This window comes from Drosophila serrata, unplaced genomic scaffold, assembly GCF_035046125.1.
Source record: "Drosophila serrata isolate PLE 108 unplaced genomic scaffold, ASM3504612v1 contig_184, whole genome shotgun sequence".
NCBI classification, from domain to species: Eukaryota; Metazoa; Arthropoda; class Insecta; order Diptera; family Drosophilidae; genus Drosophila; species Drosophila serrata.
In genome coordinates this window covers 6,039,881-6,063,918 of record NW_028257082.1, presented here as the reverse complement: position 1 = coordinate 6,063,918, position 24,038 = coordinate 6,039,881, and the positions used below count along the sequence as shown (strand labels likewise).

General features: G+C 44.0%; 6 protein-coding genes across 8 annotated transcripts in view; 5 read left to right on the top strand and 1 right to left on the bottom strand.

Moving 5' to 3' along the window:
* dve (SATB1_N and homeodomain domain-containing protein dve) overlaps positions 1 to 17,028 on the bottom strand; it is a 73,103-nt gene extending 56,075 nt beyond the window's left edge. Inside the window, exons 1-2 of the mRNA XM_086828466.1 lie at positions 16,874 to 17,028; positions 16,294 to 16,522 (exon numbers count right to left, since the gene is read on the bottom strand). Coding sequence (XP_086684592.1) covers positions 16,294 to 16,314 — 21 coding nt within the window. The 5' untranslated portion in view covers positions 16,315 to 16,522; positions 16,874 to 17,028. The remainder of the gene's footprint in view (positions 1 to 16,293; positions 16,523 to 16,873) is intronic.
* Oatp58Dc (Organic anion transporting polypeptide 58Dc) lies at positions 8,070 to 12,934 on the top strand. 3 transcript variants are annotated; one of them, XM_020950895.2, is made up of 8 exons: positions 8,124 to 8,413; positions 9,131 to 9,932; positions 9,988 to 10,217; positions 10,275 to 10,607; positions 11,111 to 11,976; positions 12,033 to 12,164; positions 12,226 to 12,545; positions 12,604 to 12,934. In XM_020950895.2, the coding sequence occupies exons 2-8, from the start codon at positions 9,607 to 9,609 to the stop codon at positions 12,776 to 12,778; spliced, it is 2,382 nt and encodes a 793-aa protein (XP_020806554.1). In that variant the 5' UTR covers positions 8,124 to 8,413; positions 9,131 to 9,606; the 3' UTR covers positions 12,779 to 12,934. The 3 variants fall into 3 exon arrangements, with proteins under 3 accessions (XP_086684594.1, XP_020806554.1, XP_086684595.1); XM_086828468.1 differs by having other exon boundaries at positions 8,070 to 8,413; positions 9,988 to 10,607; XM_086828469.1 differs by lacking the exon at positions 8,124 to 8,413 and having other exon boundaries at positions 8,952 to 9,932; positions 9,988 to 10,607.
* LOC110182779 (Organic anion transporting polypeptide 58Db) lies at positions 13,027 to 15,484 on the top strand. The gene is made up of 5 exons (XM_020950907.2): positions 13,027 to 13,269; positions 13,326 to 13,555; positions 13,622 to 13,942; positions 13,998 to 15,171; positions 15,228 to 15,484. Exons 1-5 carry the CDS (start codon positions 13,121 to 13,123, stop codon positions 15,439 to 15,441), a joined length of 2,088 nt encoding a protein of 695 aa, XP_020806566.2. The 5' UTR covers positions 13,027 to 13,120; the 3' UTR covers positions 15,442 to 15,484.
* Positions 15,959 to 20,021, top strand: LOC110181657 (solute carrier organic anion transporter family member 74D-like). Its single transcript, XM_020949466.2, has 5 exons — positions 15,959 to 16,240; positions 16,297 to 16,526; positions 18,197 to 18,517; positions 18,570 to 19,743; positions 19,796 to 20,021. The coding sequence occupies exons 1-5, from the start codon at positions 16,113 to 16,115 to the stop codon at positions 19,965 to 19,967; spliced, it is 2,025 nt and encodes a 674-aa protein (XP_020805125.2). The 5' UTR covers positions 15,959 to 16,112; the 3' UTR covers positions 19,968 to 20,021.
* Positions 20,022 to 20,121: 100 nt separating this feature from the next.
* Positions 20,122 to 22,655, top strand: Oatp58Da (Organic anion transporting polypeptide 58Da). Its single transcript, XM_020949481.2, has 6 exons — positions 20,122 to 20,455; positions 20,512 to 20,741; positions 20,793 to 21,107; positions 21,164 to 22,005; positions 22,061 to 22,371; positions 22,432 to 22,655. The coding sequence occupies exons 1-6, from the start codon at positions 20,283 to 20,285 to the stop codon at positions 22,598 to 22,600; spliced, it is 2,040 nt and encodes a 679-aa protein (XP_020805140.2). The 5' UTR covers positions 20,122 to 20,282; the 3' UTR covers positions 22,601 to 22,655.
* On the top strand, positions 22,605 to 23,704 carry LOC110182544 (uncharacterized). The gene is made up of 2 exons (XM_020950595.2): positions 22,605 to 23,084; positions 23,147 to 23,704. Exons 1-2 carry the CDS (start codon positions 22,725 to 22,727, stop codon positions 23,576 to 23,578), a joined length of 792 nt encoding a protein of 263 aa, XP_020806254.1. The 5' UTR covers positions 22,605 to 22,724; the 3' UTR covers positions 23,579 to 23,704.
* Positions 23,705 to 24,038: the final 334 nt, after the last annotated feature.

Sequence of the window (24,038 nt, the reverse complement as noted above, 5' to 3'; positions counted from 1 at the left end):
GAGATTTGTTTTGCAACAAAAAGAGCAAGCTATTTGCATGAAACTATTAAGTTATTCTTCTATATAATATAACTAGTATTTAAGTCGGACCATTGCGAATCGGTGGACTATATACATATATACAAATATATATAGCATATTTAACATCCTGTAACCACTGTACCCATGTGTGTTGTCCTGGCTGCAATCCTTGCTATTTTTATTGCTGCCTGAAACCGCAGGCAAAACGCAGCCATGAGTGAGTCCTCCATCAAAGTGGGACTGCCTGATGCCTGTTCCCAGCTAACAGCTCCCAGCTCCTGGCTTCCCAATCCCAGTTCCAGTTTCAGTTCCAGAAGCTTTCTGCTCCTTTGCCGCCAGACTGGCAAAGTGTTTTGTGGCTGTGCCGCACTAATGAAAATGTCAAGTAAATTCCTGCTTTCGGACGGAAACTGGTGGCTGCTGCTGCTTCCACACCGCTTCTGCCCGATATCGAGTCAACTATCTCTCTGGGATGGCTTTTTATGGGATCCCCTGGATGGATGTGGGTGGCAAATGCATTTTCGTGCCGGCTTCAAGTTAGCTTCCGCTTCATGTCCCGCGCGTTGATGGCAATTGTGTTTGGCTTTGCTAACCCCACTCCCATTATAATGGGAATGAAAAGTGATGAGGCAGAAATCAGAATGAGAGACACTGGGTAATATTATTTGCACTGCCAACCCATTTCACACACAGAGCTAGCTAGTGATTTTTTTAGCAGTTTCCAGTTTTCAGTTTTCAACTCTGTGAATTTATCTACGGTGGAAATTGCATGTCAACCGGAAAGTAGTTGTCAAGATTGTTAAGTCCTTATTTCTTTCACAGTCTGCTCGGGGCTAATAGCTGGAGGTAAAGGTAAAGGTGTCCTGGCAACGCATCCACCGAGGCTTCTTAAGCAGTTTTTCGGGTAAAGGAAACTGCTTCCGCTCCCTCCAAAGGACTTTCATTCGGTTGAAACCCATGTTCTCCGAGCAACGTGCAAATTTAGTTTTACATTTTATATTCGCTTTCGGGGAAAGTTCTTCATCAACCCGACTGCTTACAGTGGGCAAAATAAATGTAAATATCGTCGAGTTTTCCTCCACAACTTCAACAATTTCGCCAGCGTAATACCACGGTAAAGAAGCTTTCAGACATCTTAGAATTTTAAATGCAAATACTCAATGAAAAGCGAGGGAAAACTACAAGCATACATGGGGTTTTAACCAAAGATTTATTTTGTGGTCTCTCTACTCAGTCCTCCCAGGACCTCGTCCTAGAGTCTATTTCCTTTCAGATTGCTTTATGAACAGGGGCGGCTAATTAAGTGCGTTGCCTAAAAGTATGTAACAAAAGAAAACTACCAAAAAGGGAGGGATAAAGGAAACCTCATCCTCTGGAAAAGACTTCTTAGCGCTGTCAACTCGATTGTCGCTGAGTCCTGCTCCCTCCCCCAACGAACTCTTACGCCTTTCTTATATAATTACGCCTAAATCCCTTCTACGCGACGGGCATATTTCACGCTACTTTGTGTCTTTGTTCCACTCCGTGGCGTAGAAATTTATGAAAATTTGATTAATCTTATCAAGATGCTCTGGGGCAAGTCAGTCGTCAGTCGCCAGCCGTCGTCAATCAAAGGGTTGTCGAGCAAAAATGAATTATCAACGATTTTTGCCCCTGCTGCTCCTGCTTTGAGCTAATTGAGTTACCGGAGAGAGAGTGTGTTCTTCTCCAGAGTAAGTAAGTGGAAGTACTCGCACACAGTTTGTGCTCCATTTGACCCAACTTTTTCCCTGCCTTCTTAGTTGGGAAAAAGTCGGCTTACAATCTACGACCAATTCCGGGGGCTTTGCCGCCTTTAAACATATTCATAAGGTAATTTGTCTGGGCCATGGCCGAGGTCCTTGATAAGGAGGAGCAATTGATACAAATACGTATTAGTATATATTTTTTATTTGACCAAGTATCGACTTATTGCGAACACAACATCCTTTCCACCTAAGCTGCTTGTATCAATAAAAATTCGATTATACACACACACATGGACAGTCCTCGGCCAGCCGGACCCTTGCAACGATTTATCATTGTGTTGACTTTATCGTCCTGGGCACACATAAAAAAACAAAGTGCTCAACTTATAGTTGAGGAGCGGCAACCCCCTCTAGCCTTTGCACACATCACGCATACGCCTAGTTGGCTCGACAATATCAGCTTAGTCTGCTTCCTGCCTTCTTCCCTGTAGCTTTTTCATATTTTTATAAATATTTTAAGCACCCCACGGGGAGGGGGTTGGTAGGAAAATCTACAGCATTCAAGTAGCTTATCAGTCTCGCATGTGAGCTGTACTTGTTTTCCCTCTTTTTTATGTATTTATTTTGGGAGAGTGGTGGTCGTGTTCCGTAAGCGTATCAAGTATCAAATGCCAAACAAGTCAGCAAATTGGCCAAATCTTTTGTTGCAGTTGTTGTCTCCGTAAGCTGTCCAACTTTTAGACCTTTTGGCGACCCCCATCGATGTCTGACCAGTTAAGTAGTCGCTTCTGTGTTTTCGTATTCCGCCAGCGTAATCGACTTCGATTCCGCTAAAAGTTTTGCGGTGACTCCTTGGGCCGGAGGATGTGTAGGAGGAGGAGCAGGAGGATGTGGAAGGACACTGGCAGTGGGGCTTAATTGCTTATATAATTGTTGGCATTAAGTGATTTCTTGTTTATTTCACAGTTGGCTGCATTTGAATTTAATTGAAATTAGAAAGCGGCCACAAGAAGGGGTAACTGCGACTTAGTTATATTAAAATGTCATACCAAACAGAGCCTTGAGTTAAACAAATATATTTAGTAAATCTTTCTCTGCGTTTGACTCAACATTTTCTAGATATTTTTTCATCAATCAGCCAGGAATTAAGAGCACTCACCTGCGAAATGCTAATTAAACAGAAAATAAGCTTAAGATGGCCTAGACAAATAGTGAAGAGAAAAAAAAGCGCTGGGTGGAAATTAAATGGAAAAAGTTTCAACATCAAAGAGAAACTTGCTCCAAAAATTAAATAGGCAGATTAAAAAGCAGAAGAAAATATAAAAAGAAATGCCGGAGACATTGATATGCATTTGTCAATGGAAAAAGTTGGTAATTAAACAAACACAAAACGGAATATTCAATAACTTTTGGGCAACGCAGGAGAATTATAATTTTTCTTTTCTTATTAATTTTTCTGGAGAACCAAAAACAGCGTTAATCGCGTCTTTCATATATTTTTTTTTTTTCTTCTTCCAGTGATTTCTTTAATGAAACAAAGTCCTTTGAGGGGAGAAAGGAATCCCAAGTTGTGTAGAATCCCCGGTCATTAAATGTATTCGGTTTCAGGAACCATTCCAAAGCAGAACAGAGACAATTTTCCATCTAATCCAATAAGACCGTGCAGCAGACACCGCGGCGTTTCCATTTACCATTTTTAACCCTTTTTTTAGGGGGTATTACGAATCGAAAAAGAAACGCATCGCTGGTCCTGGCCAAAGGAACAATCGTTGTTATCCTTGATGCCCAGCGAAATAATAATAAAAGCAACGAAGCCGCGGCGCACTTAATTAGAAAACGTTTAATGCCCCTTCTGCGATATCCTTGCGGCAGTCGACTCCTTCAACCGGAAGCCATTTCGGTCCAGGATTGGGTCCTGCAAAGGAGTTGGCATTGGTATGCAAGAGTAGCTCCTTCTCTGGAGTGACGACGAGGAGAAGGACAATCTAATTTTCCAACTAATTTAGTTAGAGTGCTCAATAGTTGAGTTATGTATCTAGAGCAGGACATTGATTAGAAATAAAGTTTGTCCAAGATGAGAGACACTTCTCTGCTGGTAGAGAACCATCGCATTTCCAATGAAATTAAGAAATAAACTTCTGAAAAGTTTTATCGACAGAAAACGGAACGAAGAGTGAGCGAGTGAAAATTATACGTTTTTCTGCCCAGATGAATGCAATTAAAAAGTTGAATGCGATTGGAACAGTTTGAGGGAAGAATCTTCACCCCAAAATATATTCAATCAGTTGGACTATCTGTATGCCATTCCCAAAAAAGATATATATCGGGAAAATTCCGAACAGAACAAGCGTGTCAAACCGCAAAAAATGCGTCGCATGAATATATTAACTCTGTGACAAAGGCACAAACTCTACTCTCCGGGGGTGAATTCTGGGATACAGATACAGATACAGATACATTAAGTGCCAACAATACGATGAAGCGCAAGGAAAATTAAAAGGGTCACTTTACAAGGACTTAAAATACAAAAAACGAGCGCACAAAAACAACACAAAGGGAAATGAGATGAAAAGTATGGAAAATAAATTCATATTTGAGACCATGAAGGGTGGGAGTCGGACAACAGGATGCTGTTTAAGGACGAGGGGCGCCCGCTATGTTTGCCGTTGATAAGGAGACTTTGCTTGTCTTTTGGTTGTGCGCTCATTGGACACAGGATCTGGAAAGGTTTTTGTGGGTAGGTTGGGTAGGAAAATATTTACAAACATAATCGCTGAAAAATTAAGTTTCTGAAATTGCTTTTTTTTCAGCTTATTACAGCATATTGCTGGAAATTTATCAACGTTACGGCACCGATTTCCTTACCGGAAATGCGTGTATCTAAGGAAAATGGCTAAGACAGCGGAAAAAAAGGGGCACAAAACACAATTAAAACGAAGGCTGAACGTGATCGAAAGAGGTCAAACCCCAGAGCCAGATTAAGCTGTGAGCTTAGCATACTTAAGTGGCCACGGGCCTGGGGCTCAGAATAAAAGAATAAAATATATACCAAATACTATGCCCGGTTAAACCAATGAAAAAAGGTCTCTAATTGAGTAAACGCGAGCGGGGGAAAAAAACAGGAATTAAAATTGGAAAAAACGATAGAGATACATACAATGGAAAAGGGAAACTCGAGCTGAGGTTTGTTTTCCATTCCTAAGCTTATTTTTCCGAGCCGCTTTCGCCAAAGTGGCATAAGATGCATCAACGGCGGACCAAAAAGGAATCAAAATACAGAAAAGCAAAGGAATTAAAAATGTGAATGGTTGAGCGCGTGGACTGGGGAACAAAGCGAGAGGAAGACCAGGAGCAGGAGCAGGAGCAGGAGCAGGAGCAGGAGCAGGAGCAGGAGCAGGACTCGGAGCAGTGACCCGCAGCGCATAAGGAGAACATTAAAAATGTTGGGCAGCTTTTGGCTCTTAATCCTTTTGGCAGCCAACCTCATTATGCACGCTCAGTGCCAGTGTCCGGGATGCTTTTAATGACCCAAATCCGGCCAGGACCTTTACCAGTACCCGGGTTGCCCCAAAAGCGGACAGCTCTCCCGGAGCATTCATTTTTTGATTAATTATGTGCCGAATGAGTGAATGAGCTCGCCTCCATCTTCAGGTAATCTGTGCATTGTCTATTTTGACATTTGCCCAGGCGTATCCTTGATATTTTCTCCTCTTTTTCTTTTTTTTTTTTGGTTCGAATGGGAGTCCAAGGTGTGTGTGCCTCCGTCCCCTTTGGCGTTCATGCTAAATTTATCAAATGCGTAATGAGCGAACGTGAGCTGCATGCCATACGCTCTGCTTTCACCCAGGACTCTCATTCCCTTTCCATTTTTTTGGTTTGTTTTAGGTGGTTTTTGTGCCAATATTCGAAAGGTGGAGTGCTCAGCCGTCGGTCTGTTAATTACAACTTAAATTGACAGCAAAAATTGGACTGGAAAATTGTGGGTTTTCCATGCGGTCGGCATATTAAGCGCTTACATAGCGGTGCCCAATGAGTGTGCTACAGAGTGTGGAGGAGCGCAATTTCCCTGGCCGGAATAGACAAATGAAGACTTAAGACCTACTTAAGGCCAAGAGCAGTCGGGCGTGCAGCGTTCAAAAAACTCCTAAGCTGCGCCGGCAAAAGTCCTTTCCGCCAACAAAGGCGGCACATAAAAATCCAGGAAGAAAAAACACAACAACAAATTAGCTAAGAAGACAGGGGAAGAGATGGGTGTGCGGATGGATGGATGGATGGGCGGATGGTAGGGGAGAAGCATTTAACCCTAATTTGACACACACGCAACCTTGACGGCCGGGCGGTGAAAAAAGGGGTGGTGTGCTGCAAAGGGGATGCGGCGTCAGAGGGCAAGTCACAAATAAATACATTTACGCATATCAAGGGTAACAATGAACACAATAAAAGGAGTAACCTCTGACAGCATTCGGAAGTTTGAATACCCTTCAATGGGTAAGAAGAGACTGTGCGAGAAACAAGTATCAAAATTATTCTATTTATATAGTAAAAATATATATACTTTACATTTCTTTGATTCATAAATAAAGTGCTTTAAAATTCGAGACATTCAAAGGACCTTTTGCTACCCTTTGTCACATGTGAGTAACTGAAACGTATGCTAAATGCCGTTAAACGCGACTGTCGGGAAGACAACAATATCAATAAACACACACACACTGGCACACACTCGCACTGCAAAGGGGTAAAACGAATGATGGGAGACGAGAAGGATGTAGCGACAGCGGAAACGGAAATCACAACAAAGTGCTGACATGTGCCGCGGTTGGGCCTATGCGGTCTGTTAACACCCACATGTGTGTGTGTGTGAGTGTGAGAGTGTGTGTGGCGTCAAGTTCCTTTTCACGCGCAAATTGAGTGCTTAAGCGGTTTAGTTGGCACGTCTCCCGCTCTTACTCCCTCGCACCGGAAACGGAAACGCCGCATGGGAATGTTTGCCATGGCGTCACTAAGCCGTCTCAGCATCCATCTTTCCACTGAAGACTACCAACTCAGACGCAGGACTTCATATCCTGGCGATAAGCAAGTCTTGCATTCGCGTTTATAATTCATGCAGATTCACTGCAAGTACAACACAAAATTATTATTTATTGTCAGTTCCAGCATCCGTTGCCGTTTTATGTGTGTCACAGCGATAAGAATGGGGAAAATTCCAAGGGTGGGTGGGAGAGGGAAATGGTGAAAACAGAGGGCACACATTTGCATACGTTTTGGCCGGAAATAAAATCGCAAAGAGAGAACGACGCGTGCCAGCGGCATAAAGAAGGGGCACCAACCAGCTCGGAATTGCCAGTATTTTGAGCATTTCGCCATAAACATTGCATACTTACAGGCGGACCGCCACAACATAGATAAAGAGGCTGCGGCTACACATCTACATCTCTGCCTCATTTGTTTGTTATTTATGCTGAGCCCTGCTGGTGCTGGTATATGGAAATCCCCCATCTAAGAGTCGCGGTCACATTTGCTCCTGCCTTTGCCATTTTCTAGCATGGAAGGAGAAGCAAGCGGAACTGTGGCAGCTGTGTGTGTGTGTGTGTGTGTGGGAAAACTCGAAAAATAATAATGAAAAATAATAATAAACATGGTTCTGGGGGACTGCCGTTTTTATTGCCGCTCAATTGATATCATGAAATTATGCCTTTGATTTTTATTGCCATGCCGGAACATATGATGTTCCAATGCCGCCTACATGTGTGCTTCCAAGAAGTCGTGTCTTGGGATTATTTTTAAGCTACTGCCACCGTCTTCTGCATATGTGGTCGCTGTAATTGCAATTTGAATTTAATTTTCTTTTGGGGGTGGTGAGTGGGGGAAAACGTTTGGCATAGTGTAGCGGGTAGCTTATCGTTTACGATCTACATACAGACAACAAAAAAACCCCTCACGGTAGAGAGAGTGAGCTTTCTTGGAAACCCGATACCCGGATCCGAGACAGTGGCACATCTTTGTATCTCATGGGGGTTGCTTGATGCCACTGGCAACCGCAGGCCCCCTCATTCGGGGTTAAATCAAAGCCACACGAATTGGAAACTGTTTTTAGTTAGATCAGCACATTTGTTTACTTAATATTACTAATGCACTTCTTTCCTCTCAAATATAACCTCGAACTTATGTTTACTTTAAAATATTATTCCAATTGATTCTCATAATCTTATCTCTTCTCTGAATTATCTAATGCCCTTTGTAATTACCCATATTTACTCTATGGTTTCACTTTCGTTTGCTTAGTTTGCTGCTTGTGAGAGTGCCCAATTTAGTATTGCTTTTGACATGAACTACAAAAGGAACAATATACATAAGTACATATATAGAGATACCTGCGAGCTAACTATTTTGACGGGGGAATTGATGTCAGTGACACAGTGAAAATACGAAGCTAAAGATACAGAGACCGAGACCGAATCCAAAGCTTCGCTTTTCGAGGAGAATTCTTCCTCCTGAGATGAACGAGCATTGAGCGCACAACACGCTGCGCTTAGATTAGTTTAGTTTAGTTCGCTTACGGTCTTGTCCGACTCGAGATCGTTCCAGCATCCAGTGTCTCGAAAAACCGCGATCGAAACAAAAACAAATCGGAATAGTAATAGTAATAGTACTAAAAACGATTCGTAAGTTTGGCAAGGGCAAATAAATTACAAGAATTAGCCGGAATTAGCGGATGGAGAAAGTTCAAGGGACAGCGAAGTTCTAGTTGATTCCTCCGAAAACCGCAGGCACATATGTACATATGTACAATCAAGATAAAGTTCAAGTGATAAGTTGAGCATAAATTTAAATATTCTAAGTGAATTGTGGCGACACATAAGCTCTTCATACATACAGAAAAGACAGACAGACACACACACAGGGTACGGTTACGGGTACACACATTAAATAATAGAACACAGGTCGGAGGGACGGGGCCTGGGAAGATTCAGTTACTCGCATAAACCCAAATCGGACTACTGACAATAATAATAATAATATAAAGTGAGTCTGTGCAGCCGAGAAGATCTCTCTCTCTCTCTGACTAAACTAATTTGGCACCAACACTATGGCGACTGTGATAGCGACTATATCACATTGATACCCGTACCTAATCCCAAACTAAAACAATGAGAGTGCAAATGTAGTGTTTGTCCGAGGGGGTGATGTACACACATACGTGTCAGCGATTATTATTTCCTTGGAAGTCATTCGCGGGCAAGATTTACGTGCTCATCAATGTGCAAACCCCGCGAATCTCTGGCGCTATAAGATAATCCTGTCCGCTGCACATCTTCCGTCTGGAGAGCACTCTTCCATCTTATCACTTATCACCTTTCCTGTCTATTTTATGTCTTTAGCACCGAACTCAAGCCGCACACAAATCGTAAATCTCAGAGGCGACCACAGAAGCAGCATGATTGGACGAGAACGGTGCGGAGGAGTAAAAAACGAAGATTAGCTCAATGGCTCTTGGCTCTGGCGAGTGATAAGTGATAAGTCGGTCTGAGATAATATTTTAATACAAAATATTTGGCACAAGCTGTGTGGGCACGTCACCCCCTTTCGGGCCAGAGCCGGCAGCTGCTAGATACAGTTAAGATCCGACGCCACCAGAGCACATCATGCCACTCGATCAGCGCCCGGTCTCGCGTCAGGTTGTTGTTGTGTAGATACGACCAGATCCTCGGGAACCCGGAACCGAGCTAACTGCCATTTAGCGATACAGATCTGGCGAAGATTAAGAAACGTGCGCGTGTGAGTTGAGTGCCTCCCGCCCAGAGAGGCCCATGTGCTAAGTGAGACCGCGTGAGACCAGAATCGAGACGAAACTAGGATGGTGCAGAGCGAGAATCCCAGCAGCCTGGGTCACGATGCGGAGCAGGATGCGGAGGCTGGTCGTCCGGAATCGCGAGATGAATCCGATGCAGAGACCCGCCTGTTGGATAATGGAAAAACCTACGACAAGGAACAGGAGGCGGGCATCAATCTGGGCGAGAAAGAACCCTCCTCAACAGGAAAAACAAAGCCCAAGAAGAAGAAACAGAAGAGCGAACAGGATCGCCTAATGACAGCCGAAATCAACAAACTCCTGAATGAATCACCGCTGGAGAAGAATGTAACCTGCGGCTTTTGGATATTCAAAGGACCATTCTACCAAAGGTGAGAATATTATAGTTTAAAAGTGACAAGTTCTAAGTATAAACATTATTCGCAGATTTGCCAATCAAACAGCTTATGTCTTGCTCTATGGCATCGTTGGCTGTATCTTTTCAATGACATATGCCTACTTTAATGGAACAATTACCACCATAGAGAAGCGCTTCAAGATTCCCTCAAAGAATACGGGAATCATCTCGGTGGGCAATGATATTAGCCAGACTTTGGTATCTGCAGTCTTGGCCTACTATGCCGGCAAGGGTCATCGGCCCAGGTGGATAGGCTTTGGTAAGTCCTATATATTCTTCAGGGATAATCATGTAGTTACAAAAATCTCTTCATTAGGACTACTAACCATTGTACTGTTCTGCGTGCTGACCACCTCTCCGCACTTTCTCTACGGACCCGGCGAAGATGCTCTGGCTCTGACCGCAGAGTTTGGTGGGTTGCCCGATGAAAATGCCACCATGGAGGCCATTGAGGAGCAACGTTCCAAGACATTGTGCCGCTTAAATGGTGGCGGAGCGGAATGCGAGATGGGCGAGGGAAACTTTGCACCACAGTTGCTCCTGTTTGTGGCCCAATTCATATCGGGTATCGGTGGATCCCTTTACTACACTCTGGGCGTATCCTACATGGATGACAACACCAAAAAGTCCAAGACACCGGCTCTGCTGAGTGAGTAGTAGTTGCTTTAGCATTAGAAATAACTGGTTTCAACCAAAGAGACAATAGGCTAATCACTTAATCCCCGGTATCTTGGCTACCTTGAACCTCTCTATGTGCTGTGTAGAGGAGGTGATAAGCTAAGACACCGCTACTAAGTGGGGGAGTGAGGGGTTGTTTAACGCTGATTCAGCGATAACCCAGCATTGACGGTTGGGGTTCCAAATACGAAAGTGACACTGACATGGAACAACAGTCACTATCTAAAGTTTAGTTTAGAGAGAATTTGCTAGTTTCCCTTCATCATCGGATGCCAAAATGTTATCTGCTTTGTGACATTAAGAAAATATTCTTCAGCAGCCAGGCTATCTAGTGATCCACTTATAAAACTCACTAAGCGTGTAGAAGATAAACCTAAGTCTTTCATTGAACAAGATAATTTTCAAGTTATTTTAGTTTGTCTAACAATGTGCTAACCCTGCCTCCTGCCTATCTAAATCGACACACTTTTGCAGGTCTTTCCTATTTCCTGCGAATGCTGGGTCCTGCCATTGGATATGCCCTGGCCTCCTTTTGCCTGCGGCTGTACATTGCCCCGCAGATGCATCCGGTTATTAACAACAAGGATCCGCGTTGGTTGGGCGCCTGGTGGCTGGGATGGCTGGTCATGGGCGGTCTGCTGGCCTTCTCTGGCGTGTTCCTCTCCATGTTCCCCAAGGATCTGCCCAGGGCAGTTGCCCGCCGAAAGGTGGAGGAGAATCGTGCCCGCGAGAAGGAGAAGCTTGCGCTCAAGAGTTCAGAAAAGGAACGCCTGAACGCTGAATTGGACCAAAAGTCGGCCACTGTGGAGGGAAAAGCCTCGTTCCAGGATATGTTAAAGACCTTCCGACGATTGATCACCAACAAGACATACATGTGCAACACACTCTCAACCATCTTCTATTTGGTGGGTTACACGCCCTACTGGATCTTCACGCCCAAGTACATAGAGGTGCAGTACCGCCAGTCGGCGGCCACATCCTCCATGGTGACCGGAACTGTGGCACTGGCCTTCTCCGCCGTGGGAGTGCTACTCTCCGGCTTCATCATCTCGAGGTATAAGCCACGAGCTCGGTATATGGCAGCCTGGAATGTGATCGTGGGCTTCCTTACGGTGGCTGGCATCCTAGCTTACGCCTTTATTGGATGTCCAGGAAATGAGAGCTCCGTAATTGTGAACATCCATGATAGTTCCCTGGCGGGCAACACAACCACCTGCAATTCTGCCTGCTCCTGCGACTATGTCCGATATTCTCCGGTTTGTGGCGAGAACGATATGACCTACATCTCCGCCTGCCACGCAGGATGCAAAAGCTTGCATGTCAACGCTGAGGGAAAGAAGGTGAGTTTCGGTATTAAAAACTGAAAGCTAAGTTACTATTGCTTCTATTCTTGCAGATCTTCTACGATTGCTCCTGTATTCCGGGCAATGAAGGCGGCAACTCAACGAATCAGTTCACACGCCTAACCAGCTCTGATTTAAGCAGTGACAACTCCACCCTGGACATGTCCACTCTGAACCAGTTGGAGGTATGCCGGAGGACCACACTTTTCAAGGGGAAACCCAAATAACTAAATCCTTCCATCTTAGGTTCTGGCAAACGGTCAGGCCATGCCTGGAGCCTGTCCGGTGAACTGCTGGACACAGTTCGTGGCCTTTCTGGCCGTGATGTGCTGCCTGAAGTTTGTGGGAGCCTCTGGTAGGGCCTCAAATTTCTTGGTCTCGGTGCGATGTGTTCCTGAAAAGGACAAGACGGCGGCCATGGGTTTCGGCATGACCATGTGCTCGATGCTGGCCTTCATTCCCAGCCCCATCTTCTTCGGCTGGGTCGTCGACAGGGTCTGTCTCGTGTGGGGCAAGACCTGTACGAACAAGGGCAATTGCTGGCTCTACGATCCCCAATCCATGAGGTGGGTAAACCTCCTAAAATTAACAGAATCTTAAACTCTATTCGAATCTATCTTTCAGATACTCTCTGAACTTCACTGCTGCTGTCTTCATTGCCATTGGGTCCATCTTCGATCTGGGCGTGTGGTACTACGCCAAGGACCTGAAGATCTTCGACGAAGAGGTCAAGGAGGTGGAAATGCAGATCGTTCAGCACGAGGAGGAGGCCAGCAACGAGAAGAATACAGAGATCTAGACCTAAGTTATTATTACACCTAAGAGCTGTGTGAGTGAGAGTTTTGGTGCCTTGATTTGTCAATATCCATGTGTGATTTCCCCCCGTAGAGTCCGGTACGATAATAAACTGTATTGTAACAGTGTGCTCGTCCCACTGTGTACACTTGTATGGTAACTACTGGCAATTAAAAGAAGATCCCGATTAGAGAGATAAATGTCGAGACGGACAGGTTGGGCTATATAAAATTAAAGGTCGTTATATGTTATCTAGAAGCTTTTCTGTTTACCCGGGCCGGCAAGTCGATTGTAACTTGCTACTCATCCGAGAGATCAGTGCATTCGAGTGGTTCGACAGAGCAAGATGGTCGATTCGGGCAGCAAAGAGACCGAAACCTCCAGGTTTCTGAAGGATAAGGAGGCTGGCGGAGATGAGGCCAAAAGGCTGGAGGAGCTGGATCCTTCAGATACTACGTGTGGCTTTTCGATATTCAAAGGACCTGCTCTCCAGAGGTGCGACTAACTGTCAAGTTGGTTTTTGCCAACATTAACGATATCCCGAACCCTAGATTCGCCACTGCTCACATGTTTGTGATTATTTATGGGATAGCTAGCTGCTTTCTGGCCATGGCTTTTACCTATTTCACTGGAACAATTACTACGATGGAGAAACGCTTCAATATTCCCACCAAGATTTCAGGACTCATCACGGTGGGCAATGACATAAGCACTGTCTTCTCATCGGCTCTTTTGAGCTACTATGCCAGTAAGGGACACCGACCACGTTGGGTTGCCTTAGGTAAAGTCCTCTATATCTTAATATATGTATATATACATATTAGTGGATCTGTTGAATTTATTACAGGCCTGCTTATCATTACCCTCTTCTGTGTGCTCATGCTAACTCCACACTTTTTCTATGGACCCGGCGAAGAGGCTTTGAGGCTCACGGAAGAGTATGGATCAATTGAATTCGTTAATACTACTTTGAACTCCACCCATAAGGATGACTCCCTCTGCCATGAGAAGGACTCGAAATGTATAGAGAACACTGCGGATTATAAACCGATTATCCTGTTTTTCATAGCACAGTTTATCGGCGGTATTGGATGCTCTCTTTTCTACGCCCCGGGGCTTTCCTACATGGACGACAATCTATCGAATGCCAAGACGCCACGCATGCTGAGTAGGAATCAATATGATTACTCCCATTATCCGTTTCACATTTATCTGAATTTCAGGTATGTCTACTTTCCTGCGTATGCTGGGTCCTGCCATGGGATTCTCCATGGTCTCCTTGTGCCTTCGCCTATACATCGATCCCTTCAAAAAGCCACTGATCACGCCAGAGGATCCCCGCTGGATGGGTGCCTGGTGGTTGGGTTGGATCCTCCTGACATTCATCCTACTTATCTCAGCCTTTTTCGTAGGCATCTTTCCCAAAGAGATGCCCAAAGCAAGGGCCAAACGTTTAAAAGCGGAGGACAAGGGAGAGGTGGACACTCCGCTGGCGGAACGCTCATTCAAGGATATGATGGATTCCCTAAAGCGACTGGCCTCCAACAAGGTGTACGTTTACAACACCTTTGCTTCCATACTCTACTTTTTTGGCTACATGCCCTACTGGATATTTACGCCCAAGTACATAGAGATTCAGTATCGTCAATCGGCGTCCACATCCACGATGGCCACGGGAACCTGGGCCCTTGGATTCTCCGCCGCCGGAGTTCTTATCTCTGGATACGTAATCTCAAAGTACAAGCCGAGTGCCAGGGCAATGGCTGCCTGGAACTTTGTAGTGGACTACCTCACGGTGGCTGGACTTATTTGCTATGTCCTGGTCGGGTGCGACGAGAGCGACAAAGCCAACTCGTTGTCCATCATTCCAACTGGCGACACCTGCAGCGCATCCTGTGACTGTGAATATGTGTACTATGCACCAGTTTGCAGTCCGGAAAACGTCACCTACATCTCGGCATGCCACGCGGGTTGCACGGAAAAGGGACTGGACGATCTTGGAAGGACCATTTACACAGGCTGCAAGTGCTTGGGCAGCTCGCTAAACCAAACTTTGTTTTCTAATGAAACATTTATGACATCCCAGTCTCAGATCGCCATGGATGGAGCCTGTCCCGTGGACTGCACCAAACAATTCCTAATCTTCCTGGCCGTCATGTGCTTCTTGAAGTTCGTAGGCGCCACAGGAAGGTCCAGTAATCTGCTCCTGGCACTTCGATGCGTCCCCTCAAAGGATAAGACCTTTGCCCTGGGCTTTGGCAGCATGGTTTATTCCGTGCTTACCTTCATTCCCAGTCCAATTGTTTTTGGCTGGATGTGGGATAGCTACTGCCTAGTCTGGGGAAAGACCTGCGGATCCAAGGGAAACTGCTGGATATACGACTCGAGGTCCTTGAGGTGAGCAATTCAATCTAAAAATTATTTAAAGTTAAAGTTACTATTTTCTCCTTCAGATATACAATGAACATCGTGAGCGCTTCCCTGATTTTCCTGGGAAGCTTTTGGAATATCGGAGTCTGGTATCATGCTAAGGATATGAAAATCTTTGATGAGGAGGAGACTGCAGAACCTGGCAACAAGGGTGAATTGGTAGAGCTTAAGGAGAAGCCAAACTCAATTAGTGCCGATAAACAGGCTGATCAATTAGAACTTAAGGAAAACCATTAGGAAATAATATCAATATTATAATAAAGTTCTTTTCTTTTACCAGCTTGATCTATTTTTATCTTGGCAACAAACAAGTGTTTTGAGATTGAATTTCACATGTATTCGTATGATAAAGAAACCCCATCAATTAGCTCTTATTAAGATTTATTTCCCTTATACATATAGTACATAATTGTCGCCTGTCTGATCCTCACTTGTCTAATCTGACAGCCTTGATAAGAAGAGTAAGCTGTGAGATGCAGTTCTTTATATGGATAAGCGATTTCTGATAGACAGATTCAGTTCACACGAGCTGTGTGGGGATAAGAGTTGACGAGAAGGTAGCCACAAATAAGCTGGAAAGCGGCATTGTCACTGGATACAAATGCATAGAGTAATCGAAGCATCTATATCTTTAAGGATTTGTTATATTCAAACCCAATTCCCTGCCCTGTGGACTGCTTCTATCTTCCATATGGGATTTCCCCTATATAATCTACTAAAACATTTAACTGTATGCTCACATCACTGTGTTTACTCGAATGCTAATTGCTGGCAATTAAAAAGCAGATCCCGCCTTAACTTAACTACATAAAATTGAGCTTTTTCGTGTTTAATCCGGTCCAGCAATTGGATTAGAACTTGCTTCTGAGTTGCGAGATCAGTGCATTCAAATAATTCAACAGAACAGGATGGTAATCTCGGACAGCATAAGAAACGAAACCCGCAAATCTCTAAAGAATGATGCTTCCGAAAGACTAGAGGATTCTCCAGAAACTACCTGCGGCTTTTCTATATTCAAGGGACGTGCTCTTCAAAGGTGTTACTTGCTGCCAAGTTGGCTTTCCCAAACATAAATGAGTGTCTACTCACCAGATTCGCCACGGCGAGCATGTTCGTTGTTATTTATGGAATTGCTTGCTGTTTTCTGTCCATGGCTTCCTCCTACTACGCCGGAACCATTACCACAATGGAGAAACGCTTCAATATACCCAGCAAGATTACCGGAATCATCGGAGTGGGCAGTGATATAAGCACTGTCTTCTGCTCGGCATCCTTGAGCTATTACGCCAGTAGAGGACATCGACCGCGTTGGATTTCCCTAGGTAAAGTATATATAATATTTATATTAAAATTAGAAATAGGTAAGACGTGAGAGAATAATTGTTGGGGGTGTGCTCAATTAGAATTAGAGAAATGACACGGAAACACACACATGCGGAAGTTAACTAATAACTAATTAATACAAACTATTACTTGCTCTGATATACATATGTATAAACTGCTTTTATTAACTATAATCGTTAAGTAACTATGAGCAGTAAGTAACTCTGAACAGGAAGTATATATGACCAGTAATTAAATATGATCAGTAAGTATCTATGACCAGTAAGTAACTCTGAACAGTAAGTATCAATGGCCGGTACGTATGTAAGTAAGATCAGTTACTAACTTTCAACACTAATAAACAATGACTTGCAACTTTTGTAACACAACACTTTTCTGAGACTTGGCCGGCAGCAGTCACTTCGTTCCGGGGAAGTTAGAAGCAGTTGCGAATCATATGTACAGAAGTGCGAGATTTGTTTTGTAAGTAACTATGATCAGTAAGTAACTCTGAACAGTAACTATCTATGACCAGCAATTAACTATGATCAGCAAGTACCTATGATCAGTAATTAACTATGATCAGTAAGTATCTATGACCAGTAAGTAACTCTGAACAGTAAGTATCTATGACCAGTAATTAACTATGATCAGCAAGTAACTATAATCAGCAAGTATCTATGATCAGTAATTAACTATAATCAGCAAGTATCTATGATCAGTAATTAACTATGATCAGTAAGTATCTATGACCAGTAAGTAACTCTGAACAGTAAGTATCTAAGACCAGTAAGTATGTATGTGTAATCAATTACTAACTTTCAACACTAATAAACAATGACTTGCAACTTTTGTAACACAACACTTTTCTGAGACTTGGCCGGCAGCAGTCACTTCGTTCCGGGGAAGTTAGAAGCAGTTGGGAATCATATGTTCAGAAGTGCGAGATTTGTTTTGGAACAAAAATAGCAAGCTATTTGAATGAAACTATTGAGTTATTCTTCTATATAATTTTACTAGTATAAAAGTTATTGCGTGGCTAATCGGTGGACTATATATATACATATATACAGCTGCCATAGGAACGGCTGAATTTTAAGAAAAAATATTATATTTTTTCCAGTTTTCAACAGATTTTCATCAAATTTTATAAATACATAATATATATTAATTTAGAAATACAATTTTTTAAGAAAATCGTACTACATCATATAGCTGCCATACAAACGATCGCTAAAAGTAGAGGAAAATGCAAAACGGTGAATGTTCAAAATTTACATATAATATTGGAAAATGTTGTATAACTTTAAATTGAGCAATTTCCGACCCTATAAATTATATATATTTTTGATCAGCATCTAAAACCCAATCGATCCAGTCGTATCAGGTCGAAATTTCTTTTTTAATTCTTTCAAACTTTTATAAGGGGTTACATCGTTAAAATTTTCAAAATTTACGAAAAAATAGTATTTCCTAAATTTTAAACTTGATGTGCTATATAAGTTAACTATTAAAAAACGAAAGGAAAGTATTCCGAATTGAAATTAATTAGGTTTTGGCTTAGTTATGATATTTGAAATCCTTAATTTGACCAGAAAATTTCCATATCAAAATGTCTATTTAAAGTTACTATAATGCACTTAATTAAGATCTTTTTAATATATTTTAGGCATGCTGATCATTATCTTCTTCTGTGTGCTAATGCTATCCACACACTTCTTCTACGGACCCGGCGAAGAGGCGTTGAGACTCACGAAGGAGTACGGATTGATGGAATTTGATAATACTACTTTGAACTCCACCCAAAAGGATGACGCCCTTTGTCATGAGAAGGACTCGAAATGTGTAGAGAACACTGCGGATTACAAACCAATTGTTTTGTTCTTTATAGCTCAGTTTATCGGAGGCATTGGATGCTCGCTTATCTATGCCCCGGGGTTAACCTACATGGATGATAATCTATCAAAAGCCAAGTCGCCACGCATGCTAAGTAGGAATTAAATTACATATCTCAGTAATACATTTATCCACCTTTCATTTAGGTATATCAACTTTCCTGCATATGCTGGGTCCTGCCATGGGCTTCTCTATGGCCTCCTTTTGCCTCAGCCTGTACATCGATCCCTTCAAGAAGCCCCTGATCACTTCTGAGGATCCCCGCTGGATGGGAGCCTGGTGGCTGGGTTGGATCCCCATGATATTTATACTTCTCATCTCAGCCTTTTTTGTAGGCATCTTTCCCAAGGAGACGCCAAAAGCCAGGATCAGACGCTTGAAGGCGGAGGATAGAGGAGAGATGGATACTTCTATGGAGGATCCCTCTTTCAGAGATATGTTGGACTCCCTGAAACGATTAGCCTCCAATAAGGTCTACGTTTATTATGCAATAGGCTCTATATTCTATTGCTATAGCTACATGCCCTACTGGAGCTTCATGACCAAGTATATGGAGATCCAGTTCCGGCAGTCGGCATCCACATCCACCTTGGCTACGGGAACCTGGCCTTTCGGATTCTCCGCCGCCGGGGTCCTAATCTCTGGATACGTAATCTCAAAGTACCAGCCGAGTGCCAGGACAATGGCTGCCTGGAACTTTGTTTTGGATTATATCAGAGTGATTGGACTTATATGCTATGCCTTTGTGGGGTGTGACGAGAGCGACAGAGCCAACTCATTGTCCATAATTCCAACTGGCGACACCTGCAGCGCATCCTGCGACTGTGAATATGTGTACTATGCACCTGTTTGCGGTCCGGATAATGTCACCTACATCTCAGCCTGCCACGCGGGATGCACGGAAAAGGGACTGGACGATCTTGGAAGAACTATTTACACAGGCTGCAAGTGCTTGGGCAGCTCGCTAAACCAAACTTTGTTTTCTAATGAAACATTTATGACATCCCAGTCCCAGATCGCCATGGATGGTGCCTGTCCGGTGGACTGCACCAAGCAATTCATAATCTTCCTGGCAATAATGTATCTCCTGCGGTTCGTAAGTGCCACAGGAAGCTCTAGTAATCAGCTTCTGGCCCTTCGATGCGTCCCTACGAAAGATAAGACATTTTCCATGGGCTTCAGCACCATGATGTATACAGTGCTAGTGTATATTCCTGGTCCCATTGTCTCAGGCTGGATGTGGGATAACTACTGTCTGGTCTGGGGAAAGACCTGCGGAGTTGAGGGAAACTGCTGGATATACGACTCGAGGTCCTTGAGGTGAGCAAAGAGGTTATTTATATGGAATACCAAATTATTTCCTCTTCTACAGGTTTACTATAAACCTGGTTAGCGCCTTTCTTATGTTCCTTGAAAGCTTCTGGAACTTCGGGATATGGTATTATGCCAAGGATATCAAGATTTTCGATGAAGAGGAGATTGCAGACACTCAGAGCCAGGGTGAAGTGATAGATTTAACCATACCTGCCAATAAACAGGAATAAGACTCTACATAATTATATGTTTATATTAAAGCTTTTTTCTTGCATCAAGCTCAATCCTTTTTTTATCTTTGGGATACGTGGCACACCCATGTTTTAAGATTGTACTCACGCCAGAATTTCACACGTTTCCGAAAAAGATACGCAGGTATGATAAGGAAACCCCTTCAATTAGCTCTTCTTAATATTTATACCCCCTGTCACCTGTCTGATCCTCACTTGTCTAATCTGACTGCTTTGATAAGAACAGCAAGCTGAGATACTTGAGATGCAGCTGGCTATTCCTGATAGATATCAGTTCGTACTCGCTGTCTGGAGATGAAAGTTGACAACGAGAAGGTTGTGCCCTCTGAGCCGAGTGAGGCTCTGCCCTTCCTTGAAAAACCAAACAATTTGAAAAGCTCTCCCGAGGATGTATCGGAAGAGAAAGATGTCAGTGGAGGAGAGACTGCCTGCGGATTCTGGCTATTCAAGGGTCCCTCCATGCAGAGGTAATCACATCAACCTATATTCTTTTGTATCTTAACTTTATGGATTGTATTTGCAGATTCGCAACTGAGAAAATGTATGTGATTCTGTATGGAATTGCTGGTTGTGTGATGACAATGACCTTCGCCTACTTCAATGGAACGATTACAACCTTGGAGAAGCGCTATAAAATACCCACAAAGATATCCGGCATTATCTCGGTGGGCAATGATATCAGCACCATGTTAACGGCCGCCCTCTTGGGCTATTATGCGGGAAATGGGCATCGACCCCGTTGGATGGGAATAGGTGAGTTAAGCGTTTAAAGCTTTTCCTTTAACCTAATAGTTTCCCACTTAGGTCTACTGACCATTGTCGCCTTTTGCCTGCTGACAAGTTCGCTGCACTTTATTTACGGTGCCGGCGAGGATGCCCTGAAGTTGACACGGGAATATGGACAAGTCAATGAGACTCTGACCAGGCAGGAGAAGGATCAGAAGCTGTGCCAGTCAAATGCAGCGGGTTGTATCCAGGAGGAGATCGGTCAGTGGGTTCCCCAGGTGTTTCTGTTCGCGGCTCAACTTATCTCTGGAGTGGGACAGGCCCTCTTCTACACTTTGGGCATTGCATACATGGATGACAATGGCACCAAGTCCAAGACTCCTGCCATGTTGAGTGAGTAGAGTCGTTATTTGTAACCAAAGTAAAGAGTTAATTTAACTTTATCCCAGGTTTATCCACATTCTTAAGGATGCTGGGTCCAGCCATAGGCTATTCCCTTGCTGCTCTCTGCCTGCGTCTCTACATAGAACCCACATTGGAACCTCTGATTGGCAGGGAGGATCCCCGATGGATGGGCGCCTGGTGGCTTGGCTGGATTGTACTGGCCGCAATGACCCTGATTTCTGCCATTTTCCTGTTTATGTTTCCCAAAGAGTTGCCCAGTTCGAGAAGGCGAAGGCTCCAGTTAGGACAGGCCGAAGGCAAACAGGAAATAAATCTCAAGGAGCGCTCTTTCAGTGACATGATGCAGACGGTCCGGAAGTTGAGCAAAAACAAGGTGTATGTGTACAACACCATGGCTTCCATATTGTACTTTTTTGGCTACATGGCCTACTGGATATTTACTCCAAAGTACATTGAGACCCAGTACAGACAATCGGCGGCCATGGCCACCATGGCCACAGGAACAGTGGCTCTTGGATTCTCGGCCGCCGGAGTCCTCATCTCTGGCTACGTGATCTCGAAGTACAGGCCAAGTGCCAGGGCAATGGCCTCATGGAATGCCATTGTGGACTTTGTTACGGTGGCCGGAATCCTCTGCTATGTGGCCATAGGATGCGAGAGTAGTGATAGATTGAACTCGCTGACCACCTTGTCGGCTGAGAATAGCTGCAGTGCGTCCTGTCACTGCGATTATGTTCACTATGCTCCGGTTTGCAGTCCCGAGAACATCACCTACATCTCTGCCTGCCATGCGGGCTGCACCGGGAGGACAAAGGATGCACTAGGAAAAACCATTTTCACAGGCTGCAAATGCATAGGATCATCCAGCTTAGAAAATGGCATGGAGGTAGGTTTTACTCTATTCTAAACAATACTTTTAACTAAGACTTTGGGTTTTTTAGCCCCAATTCGCTGTGGATGGTACCTGTCCTGTGGACTGCTTCAATCAGTTCCTTGTTTTCCTGGGCGTCATGTGCTTCCTGAAGCTGGTGGGCGCTTCTAGCAAATCCACCAATCTGCTCCTCGCCCTACGCTGCATTCCCCAAGAGGATAAGACCTTCGGTTTGGGTTTGGGTTCCATGGTAGCCTCGCTACTTGGCTTCATCCCAAGTCCCATATTTTTCGGCTGGCTAATTGATAACTATTGCTTGGTGTGGGGCAAGACCTGCTCCAACAAGGGAAACTGCTGGCTCTATGATACGGAATCTCTGCGGTAAGTGACTCTAGAATTCTTTCATACCAGAATCTAGATTAAATTGATTTTCTCTTGCAGTTACGCCTTGAATCTCACAGCTGCTTCTTTTATTTTTGTCGGCGGCTTTCTAAACATCGCAGTTTGGCATCACGCCAAGGATCTGAAGATATTTGACGAGGAGGACCAGACCGCAGGAGAAGTAGAAATGAAAAAACTTGATGATGCCAAGTCTCTCGAGAACAAATGAGTTATGTATACATTTATTTTAAAGTCAAATAAACAGGCAGGGATTGAGGCTTCAATTCATTGACTCTCCCAAGTCATTTCAAAATTTTTGGTAGCCAAGTCAACACCATTTTTAAGCTAGCATCATGGGCGCTCCGGAGAGCAGCTGTAGTCGTTGGTTCCACAAGAACTTTGTCGAGAGTCCTCCCTGTCGGAAATGCTTTGAACCCTCCTGCGGGCCGTGCATGGACTACAAGGTGTCGGCACCTCCGTCCGGTATGGTCGAGCCGCAGGCGAACATCATACAGGCCGCCATTGAGCCGGACGGACCCGTTCGACAACAGATCGATATCCGGGCAGAGTGCAGCAAGGGGCGGCCGCTCCTGGACTCCGACAAGGAAAACATGAGATGTTGCACCATGAATGTGGCCCAGGAGCAGGATCTTCGCCAGAACCTTTGCTCGGCTTCGTGCAGGCCACTTGAGACCTCTTTGCACTTGGATGAGGTGTGTATTAGTTAGGAAATTTCACCTCATTCTGTTTTTAATGCCCTTTAAACCCCTCACAGTGGACCAAGAGACCCCGCCCCAAGCCGACGTACAAACATTCGGTTATCCTGGACAATAATACCATAGCAGGACGATGTTTTCCAATCAAATTCCAACTGAAACGAATGAAGAACAAGTGCCTGGACTGTGGCAGGGACCTCTATCTAAAGTATCCCATTGCCAGCAACACTGATGTCCTGCTCCTTCAGAACTGCTGCGATGTGGAGGTGTATCCTGCCAAGAAGGTGGAGGAGATGAACAATGTCAAGGTTGCCAAGATAACGGGGATAAAGAAAATTGCAAATAGTGTCCTTAAGGAGCGTTCCGAGTGCCGCATGTTCAAACTGCCCGTGAAAGTGCCTGAGCCGGAGATTCCGGCTGCGGATATCCCGAGGCCAAGCGCGGCCAAAAAGAGGAAGAGCAAGAAGGGCAAGAAAGGCAAGAAAAAATAAAGAAATTATAAACAAATTTATATCCTATCGTTAGAACAAAAAATTATAATGTATAAATTACTTATTAGTTAGGAGTCAAAATGAAAAAAAATTTGAGTCAAAATATAAAAAGTTGAGTTAAATGAATTCCCCCCGAGTTACTCAGAAATTTCGAAATTAAAGCTCTTGAAAGAAAAAGCTGCACCATGAAAAGCATCCACAAACTCAAGTTTTCGATGACTTTTAGTACAAAAGCTCCCCTGGGAAGCTTGCGAACCACACTTGGTTCCACTTGGTTTTTTTTTTTAAATTATATTCTAGTGTAAATTTAATTCAAATTCAGTCGCATAAGCATACATACATAGCGTAATCCTATAATATAATTTATGGTTCAGCTTACAAAGTTAATCGAGAATTGAGTGAGAATCGAAAGGAACAGGGGTTTGCGGGACGGGTGGGGGAGAGGGCAGGGAGTACCTCT